The sequence below is a fragment of the Sminthopsis crassicaudata genome, chromosome 4, assembly GCF_048593235.1.
Source record: "Sminthopsis crassicaudata isolate SCR6 chromosome 4, ASM4859323v1, whole genome shotgun sequence".
NCBI classification, from domain to species: domain Eukaryota; kingdom Metazoa; phylum Chordata; class Mammalia; order Dasyuromorphia; family Dasyuridae; genus Sminthopsis; species Sminthopsis crassicaudata.
Genome location: NC_133620.1, coordinates 262,789,679 through 262,812,883, shown reverse-complemented (window position 1 = coordinate 262,812,883; position 23,205 = coordinate 262,789,679). Strand labels below are relative to the sequence as shown.

At 36.5% G+C, this 23,205-nt stretch overlaps 1 protein-coding gene across 2 annotated transcripts in view; it reads right to left on the bottom strand.

Moving 5' to 3' along the window:
• Positions 1-22,779, bottom strand: part of GCLC (glutamate-cysteine ligase catalytic subunit) — a 72,440-nt gene extending 49,661 nt beyond the window's left edge. Inside the window, exons 1-2 of one of the 2 annotated variants that reach the window (XM_074310640.1) lie at positions 22,730-22,779; positions 22,235-22,488 (exon numbers count right to left, since the gene is read on the bottom strand). In XM_074310640.1, coding sequence (XP_074166741.1) covers positions 22,235-22,384 — 150 coding nt within the window. In that variant the 5' untranslated portion in view covers positions 22,385-22,488; positions 22,730-22,779. The remainder of the gene's footprint in view (positions 1-22,234; positions 22,489-22,729) is intronic. The other variant, XM_074310639.1, reaches the window with a different exon arrangement.
• Positions 22,780-23,205: the final 426 nt, after the last annotated feature.

The window sequence follows — 23,205 nt, the reverse complement described above, 5'->3', positions numbered from 1 at the left end:
TAAACTTTATATTAAAGCTTATAGAGTGAGGTTAAGACAAAGGTACTCAAAAATATAATAATTAAGATATAGTAGAACTCAAATTATGTATCTTTCCATATATATATATGTATATACATATATATGTATGTGTGTGTGTGTGTGTATACATATATATATAAATGTGGCCACCTACATCTTATACATTCAAGGGGAAAGACTATTTTAAAAAATAAATAAATAACAGGTGTGGGTGTAATCCATAAAGTAATTTTAGAGAAGAGCTCACCATCCTTAGTTTATTCTATCATCAAGAACTGAGGCAACTATGTTTGAAAGGAACCCTAATTGAAGTACTCCATTCCCAAAAAGGAACAAAGAAAGATCATTAGAGAAAGGCCATAAACATGCCCCTTCTTTCCAATCTGCTCCCTTCTCCCCAACTCCCATAAAATACCAAGAATTGCTCTTTCTCCCTTACAGTCAATTGACAAAAGGCTCTTAAAGAGGCAGGTTGGGATCATGGAACCCAGGGCTCCAAAGATGTAGGAAGCAAAGTTTCCAAGGTGAGTAGGTGGGGGGATCTTTATTCAGAAAACAGATGGTGAGTAATAAGATAGAAATGGCAGTTTTAGTATCAGGTGGCTTGGGGGGGGAAGAATAGAGGGGGGAAATCAAACTTCAGTACCAAGGTAGTGGTAGAAAGGGACGGTTAATCAGGATATGGTAAACTGGGAGGTGAAGGAGAAGCATAAAGAAGTCCCCACTAAAACACTTGTTTCTAATGAGGAAAGGAAGTAGGAAAGCCGACATGTACAAAGGGGATAAGATTGGGTCTTCTTGGTCTCAAAAGGCAAAATGAGGAACAACTTCACTTGTAGAAAATGAAGAGGTAATTGATGAGAGTTTTTAAGTCATATTAACCAGAGATGAACTAAGTTTCCAATAGAAAATGAATATGCTTTACACATAGGAAAAGCCCTGGGGCTTTCCACTGTAGGAACACAAACTACATCTCTTTAAATGGGGAAAGAAAACTGAAATTCAAAAAAACCAGCATCCTTTTAGAAAAGATAGGTCATAGGTGATACTGAAAACAATTCCCTAGTTTAGGCTGAAAGAATGCTGTATTTGGAGTCAAAAGCATTGGAGTTTGAATCCAGGCTAACTCTTGTTACAAGTTGCTTTACCAGACTCTCTGGCCTCATCTTTAGCTTAAAAGGACTCAATGGGGCACTAGGTGGTGCAATGGATAGAGCATTAGCCCCAAAGTCAGGAAGACTGGGGTTCAAATCTGGCCTCAGACACTTAACACTTCTAAGCTGTGTGACTCTGGGCAAGTCACTTAGCCCCAATTGCCTCAGCAAAAAAAAAAAAAAAAAAAAAAAAAGAGAGAGAGAGAGAGAGAGAGACCTAGAGGTAGGACATTAAGATATTTCATTAAGAGAAAAGAACGATTGGTAATCCTTTTTGAAGTAGCTAGAAACTGGAAAATGAATGGATGTCCGTCAATTGGAGAATGGTTGGGTAAATTACAGTATATGAATGTTATGGAATATTATTGTTCTGTAAGAAATAACCAATAGGATGAATACAGAGAGGCTTGGAGAGACTTACATCAACTGATGCTGAGGGAAACGAGCAGAACTAGGAGAACATTATACACTTCAACAATGATACTGTATGAGGATGTATTCTGATGGAAGTGAATATCTTCAACAGAGAAGATCTAATTCAGTTCCAATTGATCAATGATGGACAGAATCAGCTACACCCAGAGAAGGAACACTGGGAAGTGAATGTAAATTGTTAGCATTTTTGTTTTTCTTCCCAGGTTATTTTTACCTTCTGAATCCAATTCTTCCTTTGCAATAACAACAACAAATTCGGTTCTGCACATATATATTGTACCTAGGATATACTATAACTTATTTAATTTAATATGTATTGTCTGATATCAACTAGATTTTCATTTAAAAGCTTCAGCCTTGTTTGGGAAGAAAAAAAAAAACTGCAAGGCTCTTTCCCTTGGATTTGCTTGCCAACATCAGATTAATACTGTCAAGACAGTTTAGTCAAATTATTCAAGTAAGCCTACTGACCAAGAAAAGTTTATGGAACAAGCTCAGTGTTGGGATTAACACTGCCCAGTAGTTCATTCAATAAAAGATTGTTAAGAAGAGGTACCAATGAACTAGCTGAAACTTCAAATTCTATAGTTTATTCTTTAAGATACACAAATTTCATTTCCTGATTTAAAAAAAAAAAAAAAAAAAAAAGATGGATATCTAGAAACGCTCATTTCCCTTGTGATAATTCATAACCTCCCGGGAAACTTTAAGCATTCCCAACTTTTCTTATTCTCCTGGCACCTATATTCTAGCACTATAAGAAAATAGGGAATAATTAGATAGACATGCAGATTTAAAGGGGGAAGGGACTTTAAATCATATAGTCCAAAGCTTCTTAAATTGTGAGTTGGGACCTCATATAGAAGTCACATAACTGAATGTGGGGTTTCTGAAAAAATCTGGCAACAATAAAAGGTTTCTGAATGCAATGACCAAAAATTAATTTAAAAAAATCAATGTGTAATGAATCTTAAGACATTTCTAGCAGCGCTTGCCTGTGCTATTTCACACAACTTCACCGCAGCCATGCTTTCCAACACCCAACATGCATACTTTGCACTGAACGTGTAGGAATGCTCCCAGAAACACCTCAGCTCAGATTCAAGACAAGAGTTGCTTAAAAATTTCTCAGGCAAAAAGGGGCTGAGAGTAGAAACAGTTTAAGGAACCCAGATTTAGGCTAACCCAACTCCATCATCCCTCCCCTCCACCCTGCCATTTTATACCTGTAGAAACCAAGACCCCTCTAGAGAGGTTAGGTTAAGATCATGTAAATCACCCAGTGACATCCAGAGCTAATAAGAGGCAGAAACCAGGTTCTCTGATTTAAAATCCAGCATTTCTCCCTTCCACACTCTACTCCTAACTTTCCAGATTTCAAAACTATAACGTAGCTATTATACTACACCTAATCTTAGAACTCACCTCAGCACCTGAAGTCTGCTTGCCCTGGTACATCTACCTCTGAATTTTTTTCACTCCGGAACATTCTTCTGTCACATCCATCCTCTCTTTACCTTTTGGCAAGATCTTATCGGGACTTCCAATTGGTGGAGGCTCAATGTCAATTTTCTAAAGTAACTAAAATGTATCCACTTAAACCTCAATATAACCAACCCCCCCCCAACTACTTCAGATGAGGACTTTAAAAAATGAGTTAAATCCTGTCCCCACCTTAATATATTCAGAATATAACAATGTATTTTAATGACTTTCCATTCCAAAAATCAAATATCAATATGCAATATAATGATATCTTCAGAACTTACTGAGGTGTCTATAGTTGACTGCCCCATGTTAAATGTGGGGTACAGGTATAGTGTGTAGTGTACAGGGGCTTAAAGTGAGGAAGATTCATTTTCCTTCTGGAATCAGACACTTACTAGCTACTAGCTATGACCTTGGGCAAATCACTTAACCTACAGTTCATCTATAAAATGATCTGGAGAAGATAAAATCAAAATGGGTTCATGATTTAGGCATAAAGAATGAGATTATAAATAAATTAGAAAAACATAGCATAATTTACCTCTCAGACTTGTGGAGGAGGAATTTGTGACCGAAGAAGAACTCGAGATCATTATTGATCACAAAATAGAAAATTGTGATTTTATCAAGTTAAAAAAACCTTTTGTACAAATAAAACTAATGCAGACAAGATTAGAAGGGAAGCAATAAACTGGGAAAATTTTTTACAGTTAAAGGTTCTGATAAAGGCCTCATTTCCAAAATATATAGAAAATTGATTCTAATTTATAAGAAATCAAGCCATTCTCCAATTGATAAATGATCAAGGGGCAGCTAGGTGGCGCAGTGGATAGAGCACCAGCCTTGAATTCAGGAGGACCCCAGTTCAAATGTGGTCTCAGACACTTAACACTTCCTAGCTGTGTGACCCTGGGCAAGTCACTTAACCCCGGGGGTTGGGGGGGGGGAGAAGACAAATGATCAAAGGATATGAACAGACATCAGATGATGAAATTGAAACTATTTCCACCCATATGAAAGAATGCTCCAAATCACTACTGATCAGAGAAATGCAAATTAAGACAACTCTGAGATATCACTACATCACTCTCAGATTGGCTAAATTGACAGGAAAAAACAATGACAAATGTTGGAGGGGATGCGGGGAAAACTGGGACACTGATGTATTGTTGGTGGAGTTGTGAACAAATCCAATAATTCTGGAGATCAATTTGGAACTATGCCCAAAAAGTTATCAAACTGCGCATGCCCTTTGACCCAGCAGTGCTACTACTGGGCTTATATCCCAAGGAAATACTCTAAAGAAGGGAAAGGAACCTGTATGTGCCAAAATGTTTCTGGCAGCTCTTTTTGTAGTGTCTAGAAACTGGAAAATGAATGGATGCCCACCAATTGGAGAAGGGCTGAATATATTGTGGTATATGAATGTTATGGAATATTATTATTCTGTAAGAAATGACCAGCAGGATGAATATAGAGAGGCTTGGAGAGACTTACATCAATTGATGCTGAGTGAAACAAGCAGAACCAGAAGATCACTATACATTTTGACAACAATACTGTATGAAAATCAATTCTAATGGAAGTGGCTATCTTTGGCAATGAGAGGATCCAATACAGTTCCAGTTGATCAGTAATGAATAGAACTAGCTACACCCAGCGAAAGAATACTGGGAAATGAGTATGGACTACTTGCATTTTTGTTTTTCTTCCCAGATTATTTTTACCTTTCTAAATCTAAATTCTAAATTTTTCTTGTGCAACAAGAGAATTATATAAATATGTACACATATACTGTATTTAAGATATACTTTAACATGTTTAACATGTAAGGGACTGCCTGCTATCTAGGGGAGGGGGTGAAGGGAAGAAAGGGAAAAGTTGTAACAGAAGTGATTGCAAGGGTCAAATGTTGAAAAATTATCCATGCATATGTTCTGTCCAAAAAAAAAAAAAAAAAAAGAACCCAAGATCATTCCCAGGCATGATAAGACATTAGAGTAGTACTCAAACCAATATGGTCAAAATAAAATTCGTTGTTTTTGCCCTTAAAAAAAAAACCCAACAAAAACGCTTTATGCCTGCCTCTTATAAACTTTTTTGCCCACTCCCTAATTGCTCCTTTAATTTGTCATGGATTTGATTGGCTGGCTTTTGTCCTACCTCTTTGAAGGACAAAAATGACATCACTAGGCTAGAGTTGTGTATCAGACCAACACAAGCTCAGAATGCTCTGGCACAGGTCGAACGGCTTCTCTAACTTGGCGCATCTTGAATTTCTTCTGAGCTAATTCAATAATTGCTTATAGAGCATAGTATCTTCTATGATGAGAGCACACCATGCTGTCATAGATTTATAAATTGGGGCTCAGGCCCCCAATATGAGACTACATGTGATTACTATGGGCAAGTCTAATGAGTGCTTCTCTTATGAGTACATATATGAACTCTATATCATCTAGTCTATTTACTTTTTATGACTTCCGGCTGACTCCCTGCTACATTCACAAGGATGACATTGCTAGGGGTCAAAACAATAAGTGAGGGGCCATCATATATACATATTAGATCTATCTATATTTATTAGATCTATATAATATATATTACATATCAATATATTACAAATATTATATTATTTAGAGAGAGAGAGACACTCATGCAAATGATTCCTTCTTACCTCCTTTCACAAAACCAGTGTTTTGAAATCCAAATAGGAAACTAAAGGAAACCATACAGATGACTTCTTTAGGTCCCTTTTAATCCTATGTCTCAGTAAGGCTTTTACAAAAACACAAAAGAATGTTGTAGTGAAAAATAAAAGAAATTATTGAGAACATATATGACTGTCTAAGATGACCCAAGTTTGTTTTTTAAAGATAAATAAGAAAGGGTGGAAAAGTCAAACTCTTTATTATTAACATCACAACTATTATCAATAAGTTCGAAGTTAAAGTCCTGCCTTCCTAGACTTCCAATTCCAATATTAAAATACTATACCATAAATACAGTACCCAGAATTTGCAAGGCTCTCTTGGTCTACTGGGATTGCAAATATGGTTATCATACTCATAACAGATTACAACTAACCACATTCATTTTTTCTTTCTTTCTTTTTTTTTTCACATTCATTTTTTCTTGACTACAACTCTACAACTCTAGGAAAGAAGATTCCAGGGCATCTCTTGATTAAGTTCATTTTGTATTCTGTCAAATAAATTTGGCAGACACAAAACCTCTAATTCAAAAGAGAGGTTTTTGTTGCGACAAATACCCTTGGCTAGCTTGAGTCCTCAGTATGGGACATTATGTGACTTAAAAAATTTCTAACTACTATGGTTGGAAATCTTTCTAAAAACATTTCACACTTCAACTACAAAAAGCATAACTTAAAAAAGTATTGTACTATCATTTCCTAATTGTATCTGCTTTGGTGAGGGAACTAGCAACAAGACACTGCAAGGATGGTCTGAAAGAAGTAAGGATGGTTAGTTTAGAGAAGACAGGGGGTCCAATGACTTGGGACACACCGGCATTTTCTCTGGCTGTCCCTCATGTATAAAATGCTCTCCCTCCCTCCCTCCGCTTCTCTTACTGATTCCTTTAAAAATCAAACTCCTAACTTTTATATCTCCAGTTCCTCTTAATTCTAGCTTTCCCTCTGTTAATTACTACTAATCCTGTATATATCTTACTTGTATATATTTATTTGCATGTTAGATTGTAAAGTTGTTGAAGGCAGGAGCTATCTTTTGTCTGTTTTTGTATCCCTAAGCTTTATTTAGCATAGCACCTGGCACAACATATTTACTAAAAGTTTATCAATTGAAAAGACAGTGGTTATAATCTTAAACTATTTGGAGAACTTTCAAGTAGAAATTAATTAGCTTTATTTTGTTTCTGAGGGACAGAACTAGCAACAATGGATGGAAAACATAGATTTTCAATCATTGCAATTAATTTTTAAAAAAGATGTATGTAAATTTTTTTTTCATGCAAGACTCGAGCTCAGATCCAAGATGTTTGCTACAACAAAACCTCTTTTGATTTATAGTCTATTCATTTGGCCTAAATCAACTTTTATAGTAAAATCAATAAGTGATCTGGAATCCCTTTTCCTTAAATTAAAGGAGAAAACCTCCCAAGAATTAGTCAGAAAGTAGTAAAATCCTTTTACCCCTGGTTTTCCTGTGATGTCTGGGTGGCCATTTGAAGGGCAATAAACAGATACAAATTAAGCTGAATAGACTCTGAGGTTTTTTCCAAGATTCCCTAAAAGTTCTGTTTTTCACTTTACTGGTTAAAAAAAAAAAAAAAAAAAAAAAAAAAAAAAAAAAAAAAGACTCTTCTTAGAGCTGCAAGATCTGTTTTTTATAGAACTCAACTCTGATCTGTCCTGACACACCCCACTACCAGCTCTATGGAGTTGTATTGTATTTTCTCCTCTAATTTGCTAAGAATTTAATAAACCCAACAATAAAGCTTGTTAAAACTGTGGGAAAGAAGAGGAAACAGGTTTGGGGAAAACCTAAACAGAACTGTCTCCTATGATTCAAATAAATGAGCTTCCAGGACATGGACTTTGTGACATCTTCCTTTGCTCAGGACATTCTTTTCCGTTTATTATGGTTCTCAATTGTGTGGCCAGATGAATAGTATCCAGATTAGTGAGGGTGTTGCTAGATTAAGTACCTCGAAGGAAAAAAAAAAAAAAAAAAAAAGATCACAATCTGATAATTTTGAAGCCCATTTTTTTCCTTGTTCAAAAGGGACATAGTAACTCCCTCCCTTTCTTTTCTTGAGACCACCTTTCTTTATGATCTCAACACTTAGCACAAAAGTAATGAAGAAATACTTGTTAACTTGATCTGACTGTCCATTGGGCATGCTCATTCACTGGCAGAGAAATTAATTTGCCAAAAAAATTAATTCTTCTAACAGAGAGGAAAGAGGATGTGAACATCTGGGTTTAAATTCTGGTATTCTTGGCCACTTTCTATCAAGGTAAACATGAGCAAATGATTTAATCTCTCTGATTATTACCCTCCATCATAAAATGGAGATAATATTCTACCAGATTATCTCAAAAAGTTATTCTGAGAAAAGTATCTTTGTAAACCACAAAGTACTTTAAAATGTAAGGTGAGATATTCTGTCTTCACTTTTCTCTGGAAGAACTTTTACAACTTTTGATTTTTTTTCATTAATCTAACAACTATTTATTAATAAGCAATGAGCTTTCAGCTAGCTATCTCCCTCCCATTAGGACAGACATTTCATATTTTCTTTTCATAGTCTCAAGTATTTCTGTTCATGAATTCTACCAATCTTGAACTAGACATATAATATTTAGGATTGCTACCATCTTAAAGTTTCTTATTCTCAAGTTTTTATATTAGTTAAGTCAAGTCTTCAGGAACAATACCAATAAGAGCATTTACATAGTACAAGGGACATACATAAACCTTCATGGAGTAAAGAAAAATTTTTTTGAGATATGACTAATAATTCTGTCAATTTTAATCAGATCAGACATATTTTTATCACTTTAATAACCAATGATCACAATACTATGACTGATTTTGAAAAATACATTTTAATTTCACTCTTATGAAATAAAAATTACTGAGTATAGTTCCCAAGCCACAAGTCTGACCATATAGCTTACTCTTCTGCTCAAGAACCCCTGTTTAAATGTCCCTCATAATCTAGTCCTTCATAGTCAACCCTATTCAATATCTTAACATATTGAAATTATGTTTCAAGGAATAAGATATCACTCAAGTTTAAAAAAAATACTTATTTCTTAGATCTTTTAAGCAGAATCCTCATTTGTGTCCTATACACTGTATCAGAGAGGCTCCCTTGCTGCTGTTACACTTGTAATCATTTAATCTATGAACCTTTTTATTCTAGCAACACAAATATCAGACAATTTGAAAAACCAATTAGGCATTTACATTAAAAGCAATCCTAAGGAATCAAACCTTATACTGCTTCTGTCTATTTTCCCATTTAAACTTATCCTTCTGCTTATGTTACTATTACATTACTATTCTTCAACCTGGAGAACTTTCAAATGAACTGGTTGAAAGATCATTCATTCATTCAGCAATTTCTATAAAAGTGTAGCTGGTATGATAACTAACAAAGAAGAACATTGCATCTTTAGAGATTTTTTTTCATCTCTCAGGAAAAAGAACTTATAAAGCTCTCTCTCTTTTTTTTTTTACACCACATATTTGTATAGGTAAGCATTTTCACTTTTATCCTCATTTTAAATCAAGCTACAGAAATAAACTCAATAAAGAACCAACAAGATTTAAGAACCTTTGTCTGGTGTTGAGCCAAAATATTGTAAAACATTGTTCAATTAAAAAGGCCCAACACTGAAATTAAATCAAATTATAAGCATATAGGATATCTTGCTGGATTACTTCTTTTAACATAGAATCTCACTTAAGATACTCAATTATTTTATAATTTTATTATTTGAACTTTTATAATTATAGGTAGGATGTAATTTTGTATTTTATAATTATAGAAATTTTAACTTGGGAGCTTTTCTACAAAAAGTTATTACTGTAATATGTACTGTAAGTACAAAAAGTACTTACTGTAAGCATTTAATGAATAAATCTAAAAGAATATTATGAGTAGTATATTAAGTCACCCAGGTGTTCACAACATATTATTGTTATTATTGAAAAGAGTTCATGGAACAAAAAAGTTGGGAACCACTGCCTTAGAGGGATAGAATGGACATGTGATTTCACTGGCATAATAACTCCCACATAAAGAAAGCCCTTTACTAATAATAGAGATTGGCACCTTTTCTATAAATTGTAAACTGTCTTACACAGTTTAGAACACTGAGAAGATTATTACTCAGCAAGAATATATCACAAGTAGTACTTAAACCCAGCTCTGTGGCCTCTTATTCTGTATGTGTGTCTGGGAGGTAAAATATTTATTTAAGGGGTTAGGGTTGGTTTTTTTTGGGGGAGGAGGGAGGAAGGAATTCTTATCTCAATATAACTGATTTCCGTTGAAAGCCTATGTTTATATTCATACATTTTAAAACATTTTAAGAATGGATAAATCTATTGGCTTCCTTCCTCAGACCATCACAAGATCAATGACTCACACAAAAAAATGCTTAAGAATTCCTGCTATTAACAGTATCTATGAATAAAACAATAGGAAAATTCATAATAAACATAATCTAGGAAAGAAACAAACAAAAACCATGGTCCTCCAAAAACAAACAAACAAATAAATAAATAAACAAATGAACAAACAAACAAACTGTGCACAAATATCTAAGATTTAGATAAGGAAAATAATTTGATGGCCTGACACAAAGGGGAAAAATTTGGCCTGCTTGTAGGTTATGTTGAATAGCAAAATCGAAATGTTAGCTCTGGATGAATCTCTCATTCATTCTACTGAAACAGGATAGGTAAAAAGGGGGAGGAGAGGTAGCACTACATATTGCACCATCTTCATGTAAGGAAATAAAGGCAGAGGGTAAAAATATAGTGGGACAGCTTTTAGATTGGAGGGCTGGGAAAGGGGATGGGAGTGAATCAAAGACAGGAGGAATAGAAGGAATTTTTCCACTGGAATATAGTATAGGTACTAGAGGGCTGAACCTGGAGTCATGAAAACCTCAGACACTTACTAGCTGTGTGACCAAGGGAGAGTCACATTGTTTTTGTCTTAATTTTCCCAACCATAAAATAAATAGTGATAATGGTAGTTCCTATCTTCCATTCTTGTTGTAAGGATCAAAAAAGACAAAATTTGTATAGTGCCTAGAAAACAGTAGGCTCAACATAAATGCTAATTATGTTATAATTAAAGACCACCCTCACAGAAATAAAAAACAAATGAAGAGTTTTTGGGAAATGGATTGTAAACTTGACACAGACTTATTGACGGACTTTCTTTATCAAATCTGATGTCTATTAGAGTGCTCTCTCTTTCTCTCAAAAGTAGAATGGGTCTAACAATTTCTTAATTTCATTGTTCAAAAGAAGGAAAACCAGGAACTCCCACATTCTCTCTGCATCCCACTGCTTAGTGTCTGGACTCCTTTCTTTCTCCACTTCTCAGTAGCCTTTTCACCTTGGAAAAACTGATTCTAGGGCAGTTTAGTGTAAATTGGTAGAGTTTGTTTTAAAGGAAATGCCCAGGCCAGCCATTTATTCCTCTCTTTCTCTGTGGGCATCACATCTACCTTTGTGGATTTTTTCTTTACCATGGTCCCATATGGGTACCATTTTCCCTCCCCCATATGTCCTGATTTTCTCTATTAGAAAATAAGCTGCTTATGGGATTTTTTTTTGTATTCCCATTATTTAGCACAGTACCAGGCACATGCTGTTGTTATTTGGTCAGGTCAGACTCTTTGACTCTACCAGATATATAGTAAGTGCTTAATAAATGCGGTTGTCAAAAAAATCCTATTTTGGATCTGATTCTTACTTACAGTTAAGAAAGAACACATTGCTAAGGTAAAAGTGACTATCTCACTTAAGAATCTGTAATAGAAAAGGAAAAGAAACCTAAGCACAATCTTACAACTTGATAAGGTAAAAGTAACTACTTTATTTAAAAATCTGTAATAGAGAAGGAAACTTATGCACAATCTTGCATGTACTTTTTATTTGAGAAGAGTAGCTGTCAAGGAACTCAGAAGAAAATATAGATAGAATTAAAATTCTAAAAAAAAAAAAAAAAAAAAAAAAATCAGTCCAGAAAGAATAGAAAATGCAAGAATGAAATGCTGGTGATATAAAAACCACAATTCTGATGAATATAAACTGGATTTATCTGAAGAATAGAGAAACCAAAGACTGCTCAACGAACTTCAGATTTTTTTAAATCATTTTTTTAAACATTTTTAAAAAATGTTCCAAATAGAGGGTGAATAGAAAAGCATGTCACAGTCCTTTTTAACAATAGTGTTAGCAGTGCTAAAATTTGGAATCAGCTGAAGCTGGTGGGGGAAAAAAAAAAGCTATGTACAACAAAAAAGATTTTTAAAAAAAAGATATATTGAGGAAAGAGGAGGATCAAAAGACAGAGAAGGCAGAGTTGCTCTATCTTTATCCTATAGGTTTTCTCTACCAAAAATAAATAAACAGATGACCATGGATGAAAAAAGCAAAAATAACAAAACAAAAACAAAAAAAAAGAACCCAAACTTTAAATGATTAATAATAATCATAGCTAGTATTTATAGAACACAAGTTCTTTGAAAGCTTTTCAAATCTTCACCATATGGAAAAATGTGAGATTATCTTTTTAATTAATATTCCCACTACATTATCTTCTCTTCCAAGCCACCGTTGTTCAGTCATTTTAGATTTTTGTGACCTCATTTGGAGTTTTCTTTGGCAAAAGATGCAGAAATGGTTTTACATTTCCTTCTTGAGCTCATTTTATAGATAAGGAGGAAATAGAGGGAAACAGGATGAAGTAACTTGCCCAAGGTCACACAGTTAGTATATTCAAATTCAGGTCTCATTGATCCTAGATCCATTGCTTTATCTATCATGTCACCTAGCCTCTCAGCCTCAAGGCGTAGTTTACCCAAATTTCAGCAAAGAATTTGACATAGAAACTCACTCTTTTAATGGGAGGGAGATCAATTATAATACTACTCCCAAATCTGATTAAAATATAATTGGGAAATATTTATCAAATGAAATCAAAATACAATATGTCTTGTGGTTTTCTAACTTAATGCTCAAGTCTATATGGATCCACAAGGACCCTTATGGAGGATTTAGAGGCCTCCATTTCTATCTAAATTTAATACCATGGTTTAAATAATAGTCCCTGTTAGAAGAATGTAGAATGCAAAGAGTTATTAATAGTTCAGTCTCAACTTGGAAGAAGATCTCAAGTGGAATGGCCCAATGTCTGACATTTTAGTCAGTAACTCAGCCCATTTGCCCCAGGCTGTAGTTTGAGAACCCCTGGAATAGGCAATGTTCTAATCTGTTAGACAGATAACCTTCCTAGCTTTAGCACTTATAGAAAAGCCAGAATATTGGGCTGAATCTAATAAAATGGAAAATAATAAACAACAATATTGAGGTCTTCAAAAGTCCCTGCCCTCTAATGGCTTATAATCTAATGGCTTATAATCTAACATATAAATAAATACATACAAAGAAAGCTACAAACAGAACAAATTCAAATATTTGAGAGTTTTCCTGTAAAAGGATTGAGCTAGTTCAGCTTAGCTCTAAAGGGCAAAAACCATGAACAATTAGGGGAGGTTTTAAGTAGGTTTGAAGTCACCAAAATCTTCTCAATAATTGTTGCTAGTCCTTCATTCTCCAAGAGGGTTCATGACATCAGGGAGATGATGCCATGATATGGAAGTGAAATGGATTTCGTGAGGGAGGGCTGTTCAAGGTCCCCTGCCTCATGTTCCCCTCCAGAGTCATCTGGGTCCATTTGTCCATTCAGTGATTAAGGGTAGATAAGAAAATGGCCTCTTTTATTTAAAAGTCTGGGAGGGGAAGACCTTCTGGACAAAACAGAAACAATTGCTATTTATCGTCACAGACCCAATGAGGGACCAAGCAATGACCAAGTGGGACTTGGCCTGGGAGGTACAGTTGGCCAATCAATAAAAGCCAGAGTGATTTAGGTTTAAGTTGCAGTTCTTAAGAAATCTAAGACTAAAAGTCCCAAGATTATCTTGCAAGGTTCACTAAGAGGCATGTTGTAATAGGAAATTCTTTTTGCCTCTCTAGTCTGTTCCAACTCAAAATTCTGTCATTTTGTGATTTCAGAACTGAATTTTTAAAAAGAGAAGTGAGTATAATGACAACAGTGAAAACAGCAGCTTGTCATCTTGAAAGCACTAAAGACAGAAAAATTCAAAAGCAAGAATACAAAATTATACTATGTGTGTATGTATGTGTATACATTCAATAAAAAAGGCAATAGGGTCATCTTTATGATTACCAATGAAAGACAACGAACAATGTATTTCAGAAAGGTTTCTAATAAAAATAGTTACAAAATCTCAGCAGGGAGAAAAAAGTCACATTCTTTCCAAGTTACATGTATGAAAAAGGAATTTTTTTGGCATCCTGGATTCAATTAAATAAATGAATGAATAAATATGTATCTATGTATGTACACACACACACACACACACACTTCCCCATAGAAACTCATTTGTTATAAGAAGCATTTATATATTACTTTTAGATTTAACAAAGCATTTTTATGTTCACTATGTCACACCACAACTTCTTGAACTATTATTATCCCCATTTTACAGATAAGGAAACTGAGGCTGAAAAAAGTTAAGTAAATTGCCCAGATTACAAAGCTTTTAAGTATCTGAGGCAAGACTCAAATGCATGTCTTCTCAAAAATACACCCAATGCACTACCCACAGACTATAGTTAATAATAGTTAAATTATCAATACTATTATCATTAGCAAACCATAATACTACCTTCTAATCCTCCAAAAAGGCAGGCAAGCAGATACTGGGTAGAGCATAGAACAACAAGCCTGGAGTCAGGAAAACCCAAGTACAAATTAGCCTCAGATACTTACTAGATGTGTGATCCTGGTTAAGTCATTTAACCTTTATTTGCCTCAGTTTCCCCATCTGTAAAATGGGGTTAACAACAGCACCTACCTTGCAAGGTCACTGTGAGGTTCAAATGAAATAATAATCATAAAGCACTCAACATGGTGCATTAACACACAGTAAATGCTATGCAAATGTTAATTATCATTACCCTTATAGCTGCTACAGTAACCTCGAACGTGGAGGGAAGGGGGAAAAAAAAAATTGCAAGTTAACTTGTCCAAGATTATTTGGTTCACAAATGAAATAGCCAAGGAGTCAAATGAACATTTTTTTTTTAAAGCAATTAACATGTAACAAAGATAAACTATATTGACATAGATATTGCTATATAGACTATACCCTCAAGAAGTTTACATTCTTTTAGTTTGTCAACTTCTAGAGGAGTATTCTGGATTAATAAGGTTGTTATGTGTTGCTCTGGAAAGCTGATAATTATTTATAATATGGTTGCTATGGGAAAATTAGTCCCCAGGCCCAAAAGAAAGAAAAAAAAAAAAAAAAAAAAGGCAAAACTCCTGACTTATATAAATTGTTTTTATGTTTGAAGCTGCCTGAAAATCATCTTTTAAATTTAAATTAGCAGCTTCTATTAACCAATTATCACTGAGATTTTAACAACAATTTATCCTGATTACATTAGACATTAATCATTATCTATGGTATGTACAGAAGATAAAATTTTCTGATTTGTTTTGATGCTAAGAAGGGAAGTAGTAGTTGATCATATTAATATTCATTTTTACTTATAATTTTATGGTCTTATAGAAACAATTACCAAAAAAAAAAAAAAAAAAAAAAAAATCCAGTGGGAATCATCTTGTTTTCATGTAGAACCAGCTAACCATATCAACACTGAACATGGCTTCCCTTCATCTCTCCAACACTCCTTCTGTCTTCTCTTTATCTCACCAATCTCTCCTCTCTTTACTTCCCAACAGCTCCTCCTGCTTAATCAAGCACATGAGTGAACTCCAAATTTTAAAAACTGAATTACTGCCCATGACACCAATTTCTTGATTTCTCATAAAGTCATTAGTTTCTATTTGCTCAATTCTAATTTAAGAAATTATTTTCTTCAGTGAGCTTTTCTACCTTCTTTTGTATTTCACCAATTCTACTTATGGATTTTCTTTCTTCACTGAATTTATGTCTTTTTCCATTTTTCAATTCAGCTTTTTAAGATATTCTTCTCAATTTTTGTATCTCTTTTACCATTTAGCCTATTCTGTTTTTTAAATTTGTTATTCAGTAATTTTTTGTGCCTCCTTTACCAATTTGTTGATTTTTTTTTTTTTATGATTTTCTTACATCACTCATTTCTCTTCTCAACTTTTTTTCTAACTCTTAATTTGCAAAATTCCTTTTGAGCTCTTTTATGGCCTGAGATCAATTCATATTTTGTTCCTGGGAGTGTGGGTGTTGACACTTTGACTTTATATATGCTTTGGGTCTTCCTCGTCACCACCTCATTTTTTCTAGTCTATTTCTTGATGTAATTCTTTGTTAAAGTTGGGTTCTGCTTCCAGATAGAATTCGCATTGTCCCAAGTTTCATGCGGTTGTTTTCTAGGGACTTGTAAATTTTCAGTTATTCCAAGATGGTATGATCTAACCATTATGGCCACAAACTCTGGTGTGCTATAGTTAGTTCCTCCTCATCCTGGGATTGCTACTAGCCAGGACTATGAACCCAGATCTTAGTATGGGCAAAGCCACAGAGTCCTGACTTTAGTTCCAGCAAAGGGACCCCTGTAAACTCCTTCTGATCAGTCTGACCCCCGTCTACTTTGGAAGCAGCAGCTGCTACTACTGATAATAGCTATTGGGCCTGCTCTTGATCTGCTGGAGCCTGATCTGCACTGATGCAGCTTGCACTAGATAATGCTCCACTCTTATCCAGGTGCAACAGACCTTTCTTGCTGACCTTCTAAGTTGTCTTTGGCTAAAAAAATTATTTCCCTCCATCCTTTTGTAGCTTCTGCCACCCTAGCAATTGAATGGTATTTTAAACGTATTTGGAAACATTTGGGAGAGCTCCAGCAAGTCACTGCCTTCCCCTCCCCCCAAACACCTCTATCCCTAGTTTGCTACCTTTGAAATATTTCTCTTTTCCACAAAAACTACCATCTAGGAAGGCTTCCTTGTTTAACCCTGCATTATAATGTTTGGACAAAGGACGCAATCAAGATTTATATCTTTATGTCATAAACCTCTCCTCAGAATGTTTTAAAATGCATAAAATTAAATATATAGGACTACAAAGGTAGCCAATTATATTGAAATACAATCCTAAAAAAAAAAAAAGAAAGAAAAAGAAAGAAATACAATCCTCAAAACATTCATTTCTGTCCAACTCTTTATGATCCCCTTTGAGGTTTTCTTGGCCCAGATAATGTATTGTTTTACCATTTCTTTCTTCAGTTCATTTATAGTTAAGGAATTAAGTGACTTGCTCAGAGTCATATAGGTAGAAAGTGTCTGAGGCTAGATTTGAACTCAGGAAAACAAGTCTTCCTGATTTCAAGTCTAGGGCTCTATCAATTTTGTCACAAGTTTGTGGGTTCCAGACTAAAAACCCCTGATAACATAATTTTCTATTTTACAGATGACACAAGGGGAGGGGAACTATCTAGTGAAAGTTAAGGCCATATAGGTAAGTGAGAAGCAGAGCCTGGATTCAAGTTCAGATTCTTTGATTCCAAATTGAGTGCCCTTTCCAAAATAGGATGCTTCCTGATACTTAAATGTTTTCCCTCCATCAGAAAAGGTTTAAGGGTTACTTGAGCTACTGCCAGACAGAATAATATTCACCTTATGACACCCTCTCTACAATTTATGATCAATGAGATAAACATGCAAGATATATACAATAGCAACAATTAAACTACTGCATGAAAAAGATGGTGAGGTTTCCATCATATAGATCAAGGGCAGTATATAATAGAGTAGAAAAGAATAATAATCAGCCTCTATGAAAATGGTGAGTTTTGGGGGCAGCTAGGTGGCGCAATGGGTAGAGCACCAGAGTTCAAATCTGGTCTCAGACACTTAACACTTCCTAGCTGTGTGACCCTGGGCAAGTCACTTAACCCCAGCCTCAGAAATTTAAAAAAAAAAGAAAATGGTAAGTTTCTAGTCTAGATTTATGAGGAAGGAAAAAAAAAAAAGGGAGAGAGAGAGAGAGAGAAAAGGAGGGAGGAGAGAGAGAGGTTTTCCTTGTCCTGGCCAATCAAGGATATCTTAAGTAAGCTTCATTTTTCTCACTGGAGTATGAATTTCTTGAGCATGAGAACTAATTTTTTAGACTTAACTCCATAGCTAGCATGTATTTCTAAATGAGTGTAAACCATAGATAATATTCTGACCATAGTTTCAGTGACTTTAAAACAGATATGGTCTGCTTATCAAAATGGTGAAAGGTACAGATTAGGAGGGATCACTAATACACAGAATGAGAAACTCAGAATTTAAGGTCTTCAAAGAATTGAATAATGGATATGATTTCATTTTAACATAATAAAATTTAATAGGGATAAGCTAATATTTATATAGAATTTTCAGTTTCAAAGATTCTTAACAATCGTTATTTTATTTAATCCTCAAAACAACTGCATGAGATAGGAGCTATTATTATGAGGTAACTGAGGATGAGAAAGGGGACAAGTAACTTTTCTAACATCACACAGCAAAGTGTCTAAGGCAGCATTTGAATTTAAGTCTTCCTAACTCCAGGTCCAGCTTTATCTATTACAGCAGTACCCTCAATTCCTCAAACAATGTAAGGCTTTCCATTGACTTTTAAAATTCAACTATACAACTATGACCCTTGAAGGAATAGCTCCTAATTGGGTTACCGTGGAGAAGTAGGGAGATATACTTGAAAAGAACAATAGAATTAACATGATGAATTATGTTGCATAAAATGCATGTAAAGTTGAAAATGCTAATTATCATATTGAACATATTTTGAAGTTATTCTTAGCTTTGGCACTGATCACACCAAAAATTCTTGCAAAAAGTTCATTCAAAGAGCAAGGCTTTGATAAGTATATTTTAGTTTTTAACAGGTTGTTAAACAGTTGTAACACTGTTATAGACTTAGTCAGAATATAACCCACTTTTTTTTTTTTTAATCATTAAAGCTATTTTGCTTCATATGGGAAATTAAAAAAAAAAAAAGAACAAATCTACTTATTCATAAAAAAAAAAATCCAAATCAATTACCTTGACTGCATTTGATTTTTTTTTTAATCTATAAATATTTAATTGCACAAGGTCTTTGGGTATACCCTATAATAAAATGCCCAGAAGGGAAGTTGGAGAGACCCATGGGAAGAGGAGCATTGATGAAAACATCTGAAACAGTACATACAATTCCAGGCACTGCATTCTATAAATATTGACAAAATGGAAAGAGTATGGCCAGTAGAGGTCAACCAAGAAGATAAGAGGGTCTGAAAACCAGGTCACATGAAGAATGGTTGAAGAAACTGAGACATGTTTAACCTGGGGAAGGGAAAGAAAAAGATGCAAAGGAGAATCAATGATTGAAAGATTGTCTCAGTTTTTAAAAAGGGAAAAAAAAGAACCAGAATGAATTAATCTTGCCCGACTTCAGGAAGAACCAGGACCAAGGGATAGAGACATGACAAAAGCCATATTTCATCTCAACGAAGTTTCCTAACTTGAAGAAGTACAAAAAATGGGAATAGACAATATGCTCCTAGTAACAGAAGGTCTTCAGGGACTAGAGGGAAGAACTTTGGAAGGTTTATACATAGGGTGCTAAGTGGACTAGATTTCCAATTCTGAAAGCACCACCATCAAATAATACCACTTAAAGAGAAACTGAAATAAAGCTATATTATTGGCAAGGAGTAAAGAAGCCCATTAAAGTAAAACACTTTCCTTCTACTCCTCTTCCCTCCTCCCAAGAAGTTATTTATGTTCATTTCTAAGCTTACAATGCTAAGGAAATTGGTTTGTTAATGGAAAAAGTATTGAGGGGGAGTAGAGGGGAAGAGAAGAATAAGGGAAGGAAGGGGAATGATAATGTCAGCAGAGGCCAGAATAGCCATTTCTGGTAAAAGATCATAAATCTAAGTTTCCCTTCCCCCTCCCCCAATTTGAAGCCTATGAATACTGAAGAGACTATTTGAAATCAACAATTTGCAAATACATCTGCCATACCCTGGTATTTCTCCCCCAAAATTGGTTATACAATTGTTTTTGAGAAAGCTTAGAAATTTATAATTCAGTGCAAGTTTGGCTTGTATGTATTGTTTATACTCTAAGACTGATATTCCTTATTTTTAAAATTCTTAAAAGTATTTCCAACAATATTTACTCTCTCCTTCATCCCCAAACTGTGAGTTTTTCCTCAGCAATCATTCATAAGACTCCAATTAAGGAGCATTACACAAAGAACAAATAACTACCTTGCTTGCTTTAGTATAATGAACTTTTTCTTCTCCTTCAGAGCAGAAAAAATAAATACATGAAATTTCTTAAGATTAAAACTGCTATAGGTTTGCAGCAAATTGACCAAAAATAGTCAATTTCACAAGGTGGAGTAGGTGGAGCATCAAAAGGTTACAATCTTTTAGTTTAGTCCAGAACAGTTGTTACAAGAGATGGAGTTCCAAACCATCTTTTTTTTTTTTAATAGTTTTTATTTAACAGATACATGCACGGGTTAGGGTTACAACAATGACAATTGCCAAACCTTTTGTTCTAATTCTCCTGCCCCAGATGGCAGGTTAACCAATACATGTTAAATATCAAACCATCCTTTTCAACATAAGCTAGGCAATATTTGCATTAAAAAAAAAAAATCCCCAAAGAGCAAGCTAAATGCAAGTATTTTTCGGGGGAGGGGTAGACTAAGCTGCATTTCAAATAGACTAATAAAATCAGGTTTCATCATTTGGTTGGAAAAAAAAAAAAACAACTAAAGGGTTTATTACTTCAAGTGGTGCACCTCCAAGACATAGTTTCAATTCCAAAACTCAATTTTGAACATTTTAAATTTCAAGGAGTATGGCAAACCGGTTCTATTTATTATGAAAGTGATTCACTTTTTGTAACTGGGTGAAATGAATTCAACCACGTTTCTAAGAATGGCCAAATTAGTTCCCAAATGTGTCATTAAGTGAAATTACAGTATGAACTGTTAGAACGCTTGATATTAACAGATAAATGTTATCTCAGGGAAGTCCACACAAACTGGATATTTACAAGCACTATAAAGTGAACCTTAAAAACCAAAGCTAGGAAATTACCCATCTTTCCAAACAACCAAGCTATCCAGTCACATCTGCCTTGAAATGTGGGCCCTCTTTCCTCTGGAAGAGTTTAACTTTTTTGAAGGCTGACGCCGATGTTACTCTGGTTTCTATCAGAACACAAATGAAAGCAAACTAACAAAAAAGAAGGGAAGTAGGCGGGGGAAGGCGTTTCTGGTGGATGGAGAGAGTTGAGTTTGTTCTGTCACAAAGTGAATGAAGATAGCAAGAAGGGTCAAAAGGAAATGAACTGGTTCCTGGCATCAAATAACCTTTGGTGTCCTTTCCTGGCATCCATGGCATCGTGATAACACCAGTCAGGCCCCGTTTTATTGTATTTAGGAGACTTCGGAGATCGCCTTATGGCAAAGTTCTCTCTCGGGGTTAGCTGGCCCGGCCCGCCCCCGCCCCCTTGGGTCGTGCGGGGACTGAAGGGAAGCCCAGCTAAGGGTTTATCTGTTTTTATTTTGAATATAGAGTGTGAAGAATTCTAAGAATGCCCGTTAGAACGTGCGTATCTACACATCACAAGGTTTTTACTACGAACACCGAGGTTCACATTCAGAAAAAGTTAATCATCTTACCAAACTTAACTGCAAGCCGAAGGCTTAACTCTTCCACGACTCGCCCTAAGGAAGTTTTGGGAGGGCGGCCAGAAGAAGTGGTGGGGAAGACTACGATCCCCGCTTCACTCTAAGGGGGGTAAAGTGTATACGCACTTACACTCATTATTGCACCAGGCACACAGGCACGAACAAGATCACACGGAGGCTGAAATGCTACAGGCCAGGCGAGGGGCTGGGCTCACCTACCACATCCTCGGAGGTGTCCGGGAAGAGTGGAGCCAACAGATGCCACCTTCGCAGAACAAAGAAGGCAGGGGCAGAGGTAGATAGCGGGTAGCGGTGGTAGAGGCCAAAGTGGCCAGGGGCCGAGGAATCACGAACCACTTTTCTCCTCCGTCTCCGAGTGCCCTTCAGGGCAAAGCTTGTGTCCTCCCCTCCCGCCCCCAACCAGACATCTAGCACAGCACTAGGCATACCGTAGGCGCTTAATAAATGCTAGTTGCATTGAATTGGGACAGTAAGGGGCTTAAGACTGCAGGATGCAAGACCTCCGGCGCTCGAGGTGCTCCGGAGTGGGAAAGGGGAGTTAAAGCAAAGGGGGCGATCCATACCCCAAAGAAGGACCCGCCCGGGGATGCTGGGCTGCGCTCACCTCATCGCCCCACTTGAGCACGTCTTTGTGCCGCTCCTTGACGGCGTGGTAGATATGCAGAAACTGGAGGATCCCGTGCCGCCGCACATGGTCCGCGTGGCGCTTGGTCTCTTCCCAGCTAAGCGGCGAGCCCTGGGACAGGAGTCCCATGGCTGCCCCCGGTGCTGCTGCTGCTCTCGCTGCCGCTGCCGCAGCCGCCTCCTCTCCTTCCCGGGCTGCGGCTGCCGATCAGGGCAGAGAAGCAAAGCGGACGGCTCTCCGGGCGGCTCCTGGAGGATGGGGCTGCTGCTCCGTGCTTCGGGGCTCCGGGCCCGGGCTCCACTCCGGCCAGGTAATGGAACCCCGGCGTTCGGCCACCCACCGAGGGAAGGATCGAATGGAGAAGGGGAGGCTCCGGGGCAGGCTTCCTCTCGTCTTCCGCCGGCGGCTTCCTTGCGCCGTACCCACCTCCTTCTCCGGCCGCGGCAGCCGCTCCAAGCCGTCCCGCGTCCCGACGTCGGCGACTGCAACAGCAACCTCTCCCCTTTGCCGGTTGTCGTGCACAAGCCGCTTCCTACTTGTGACCAAAACCTGCGGCGCCGCGGAGCATGCCCAGTACCCGACCCTGCCTGGAATAAAAATCCAGTGCAAAATCCGTCGCTCCGGGTTTTAAAGACGGCGGGAGGGCGAATGGGCGGGGCGGGGAATGGAGGCGGGGAAGGGGCGGGGCCTGGAGAGGGCAGGCGAGGAAGAGGGCGGAGCTGAAACTGACTTCAAAAGGAGAAGGCGTGGTTACAGACTAGAACGGGGTGGGGAGGGCTGTCCTGGGGAAGAAGGTTAGGTCACCCTCTAAAAAATCCAATTTATGTAAATCCATATTTATTGCGAACAAAAACAAACCTAGAATATTTCATGGGCAAATGAGGTATAGTGAGAATTGTACTGTACCTAGAGACGGAAGACCTTGAATCACTGCTTTAATCCTAGTTAAC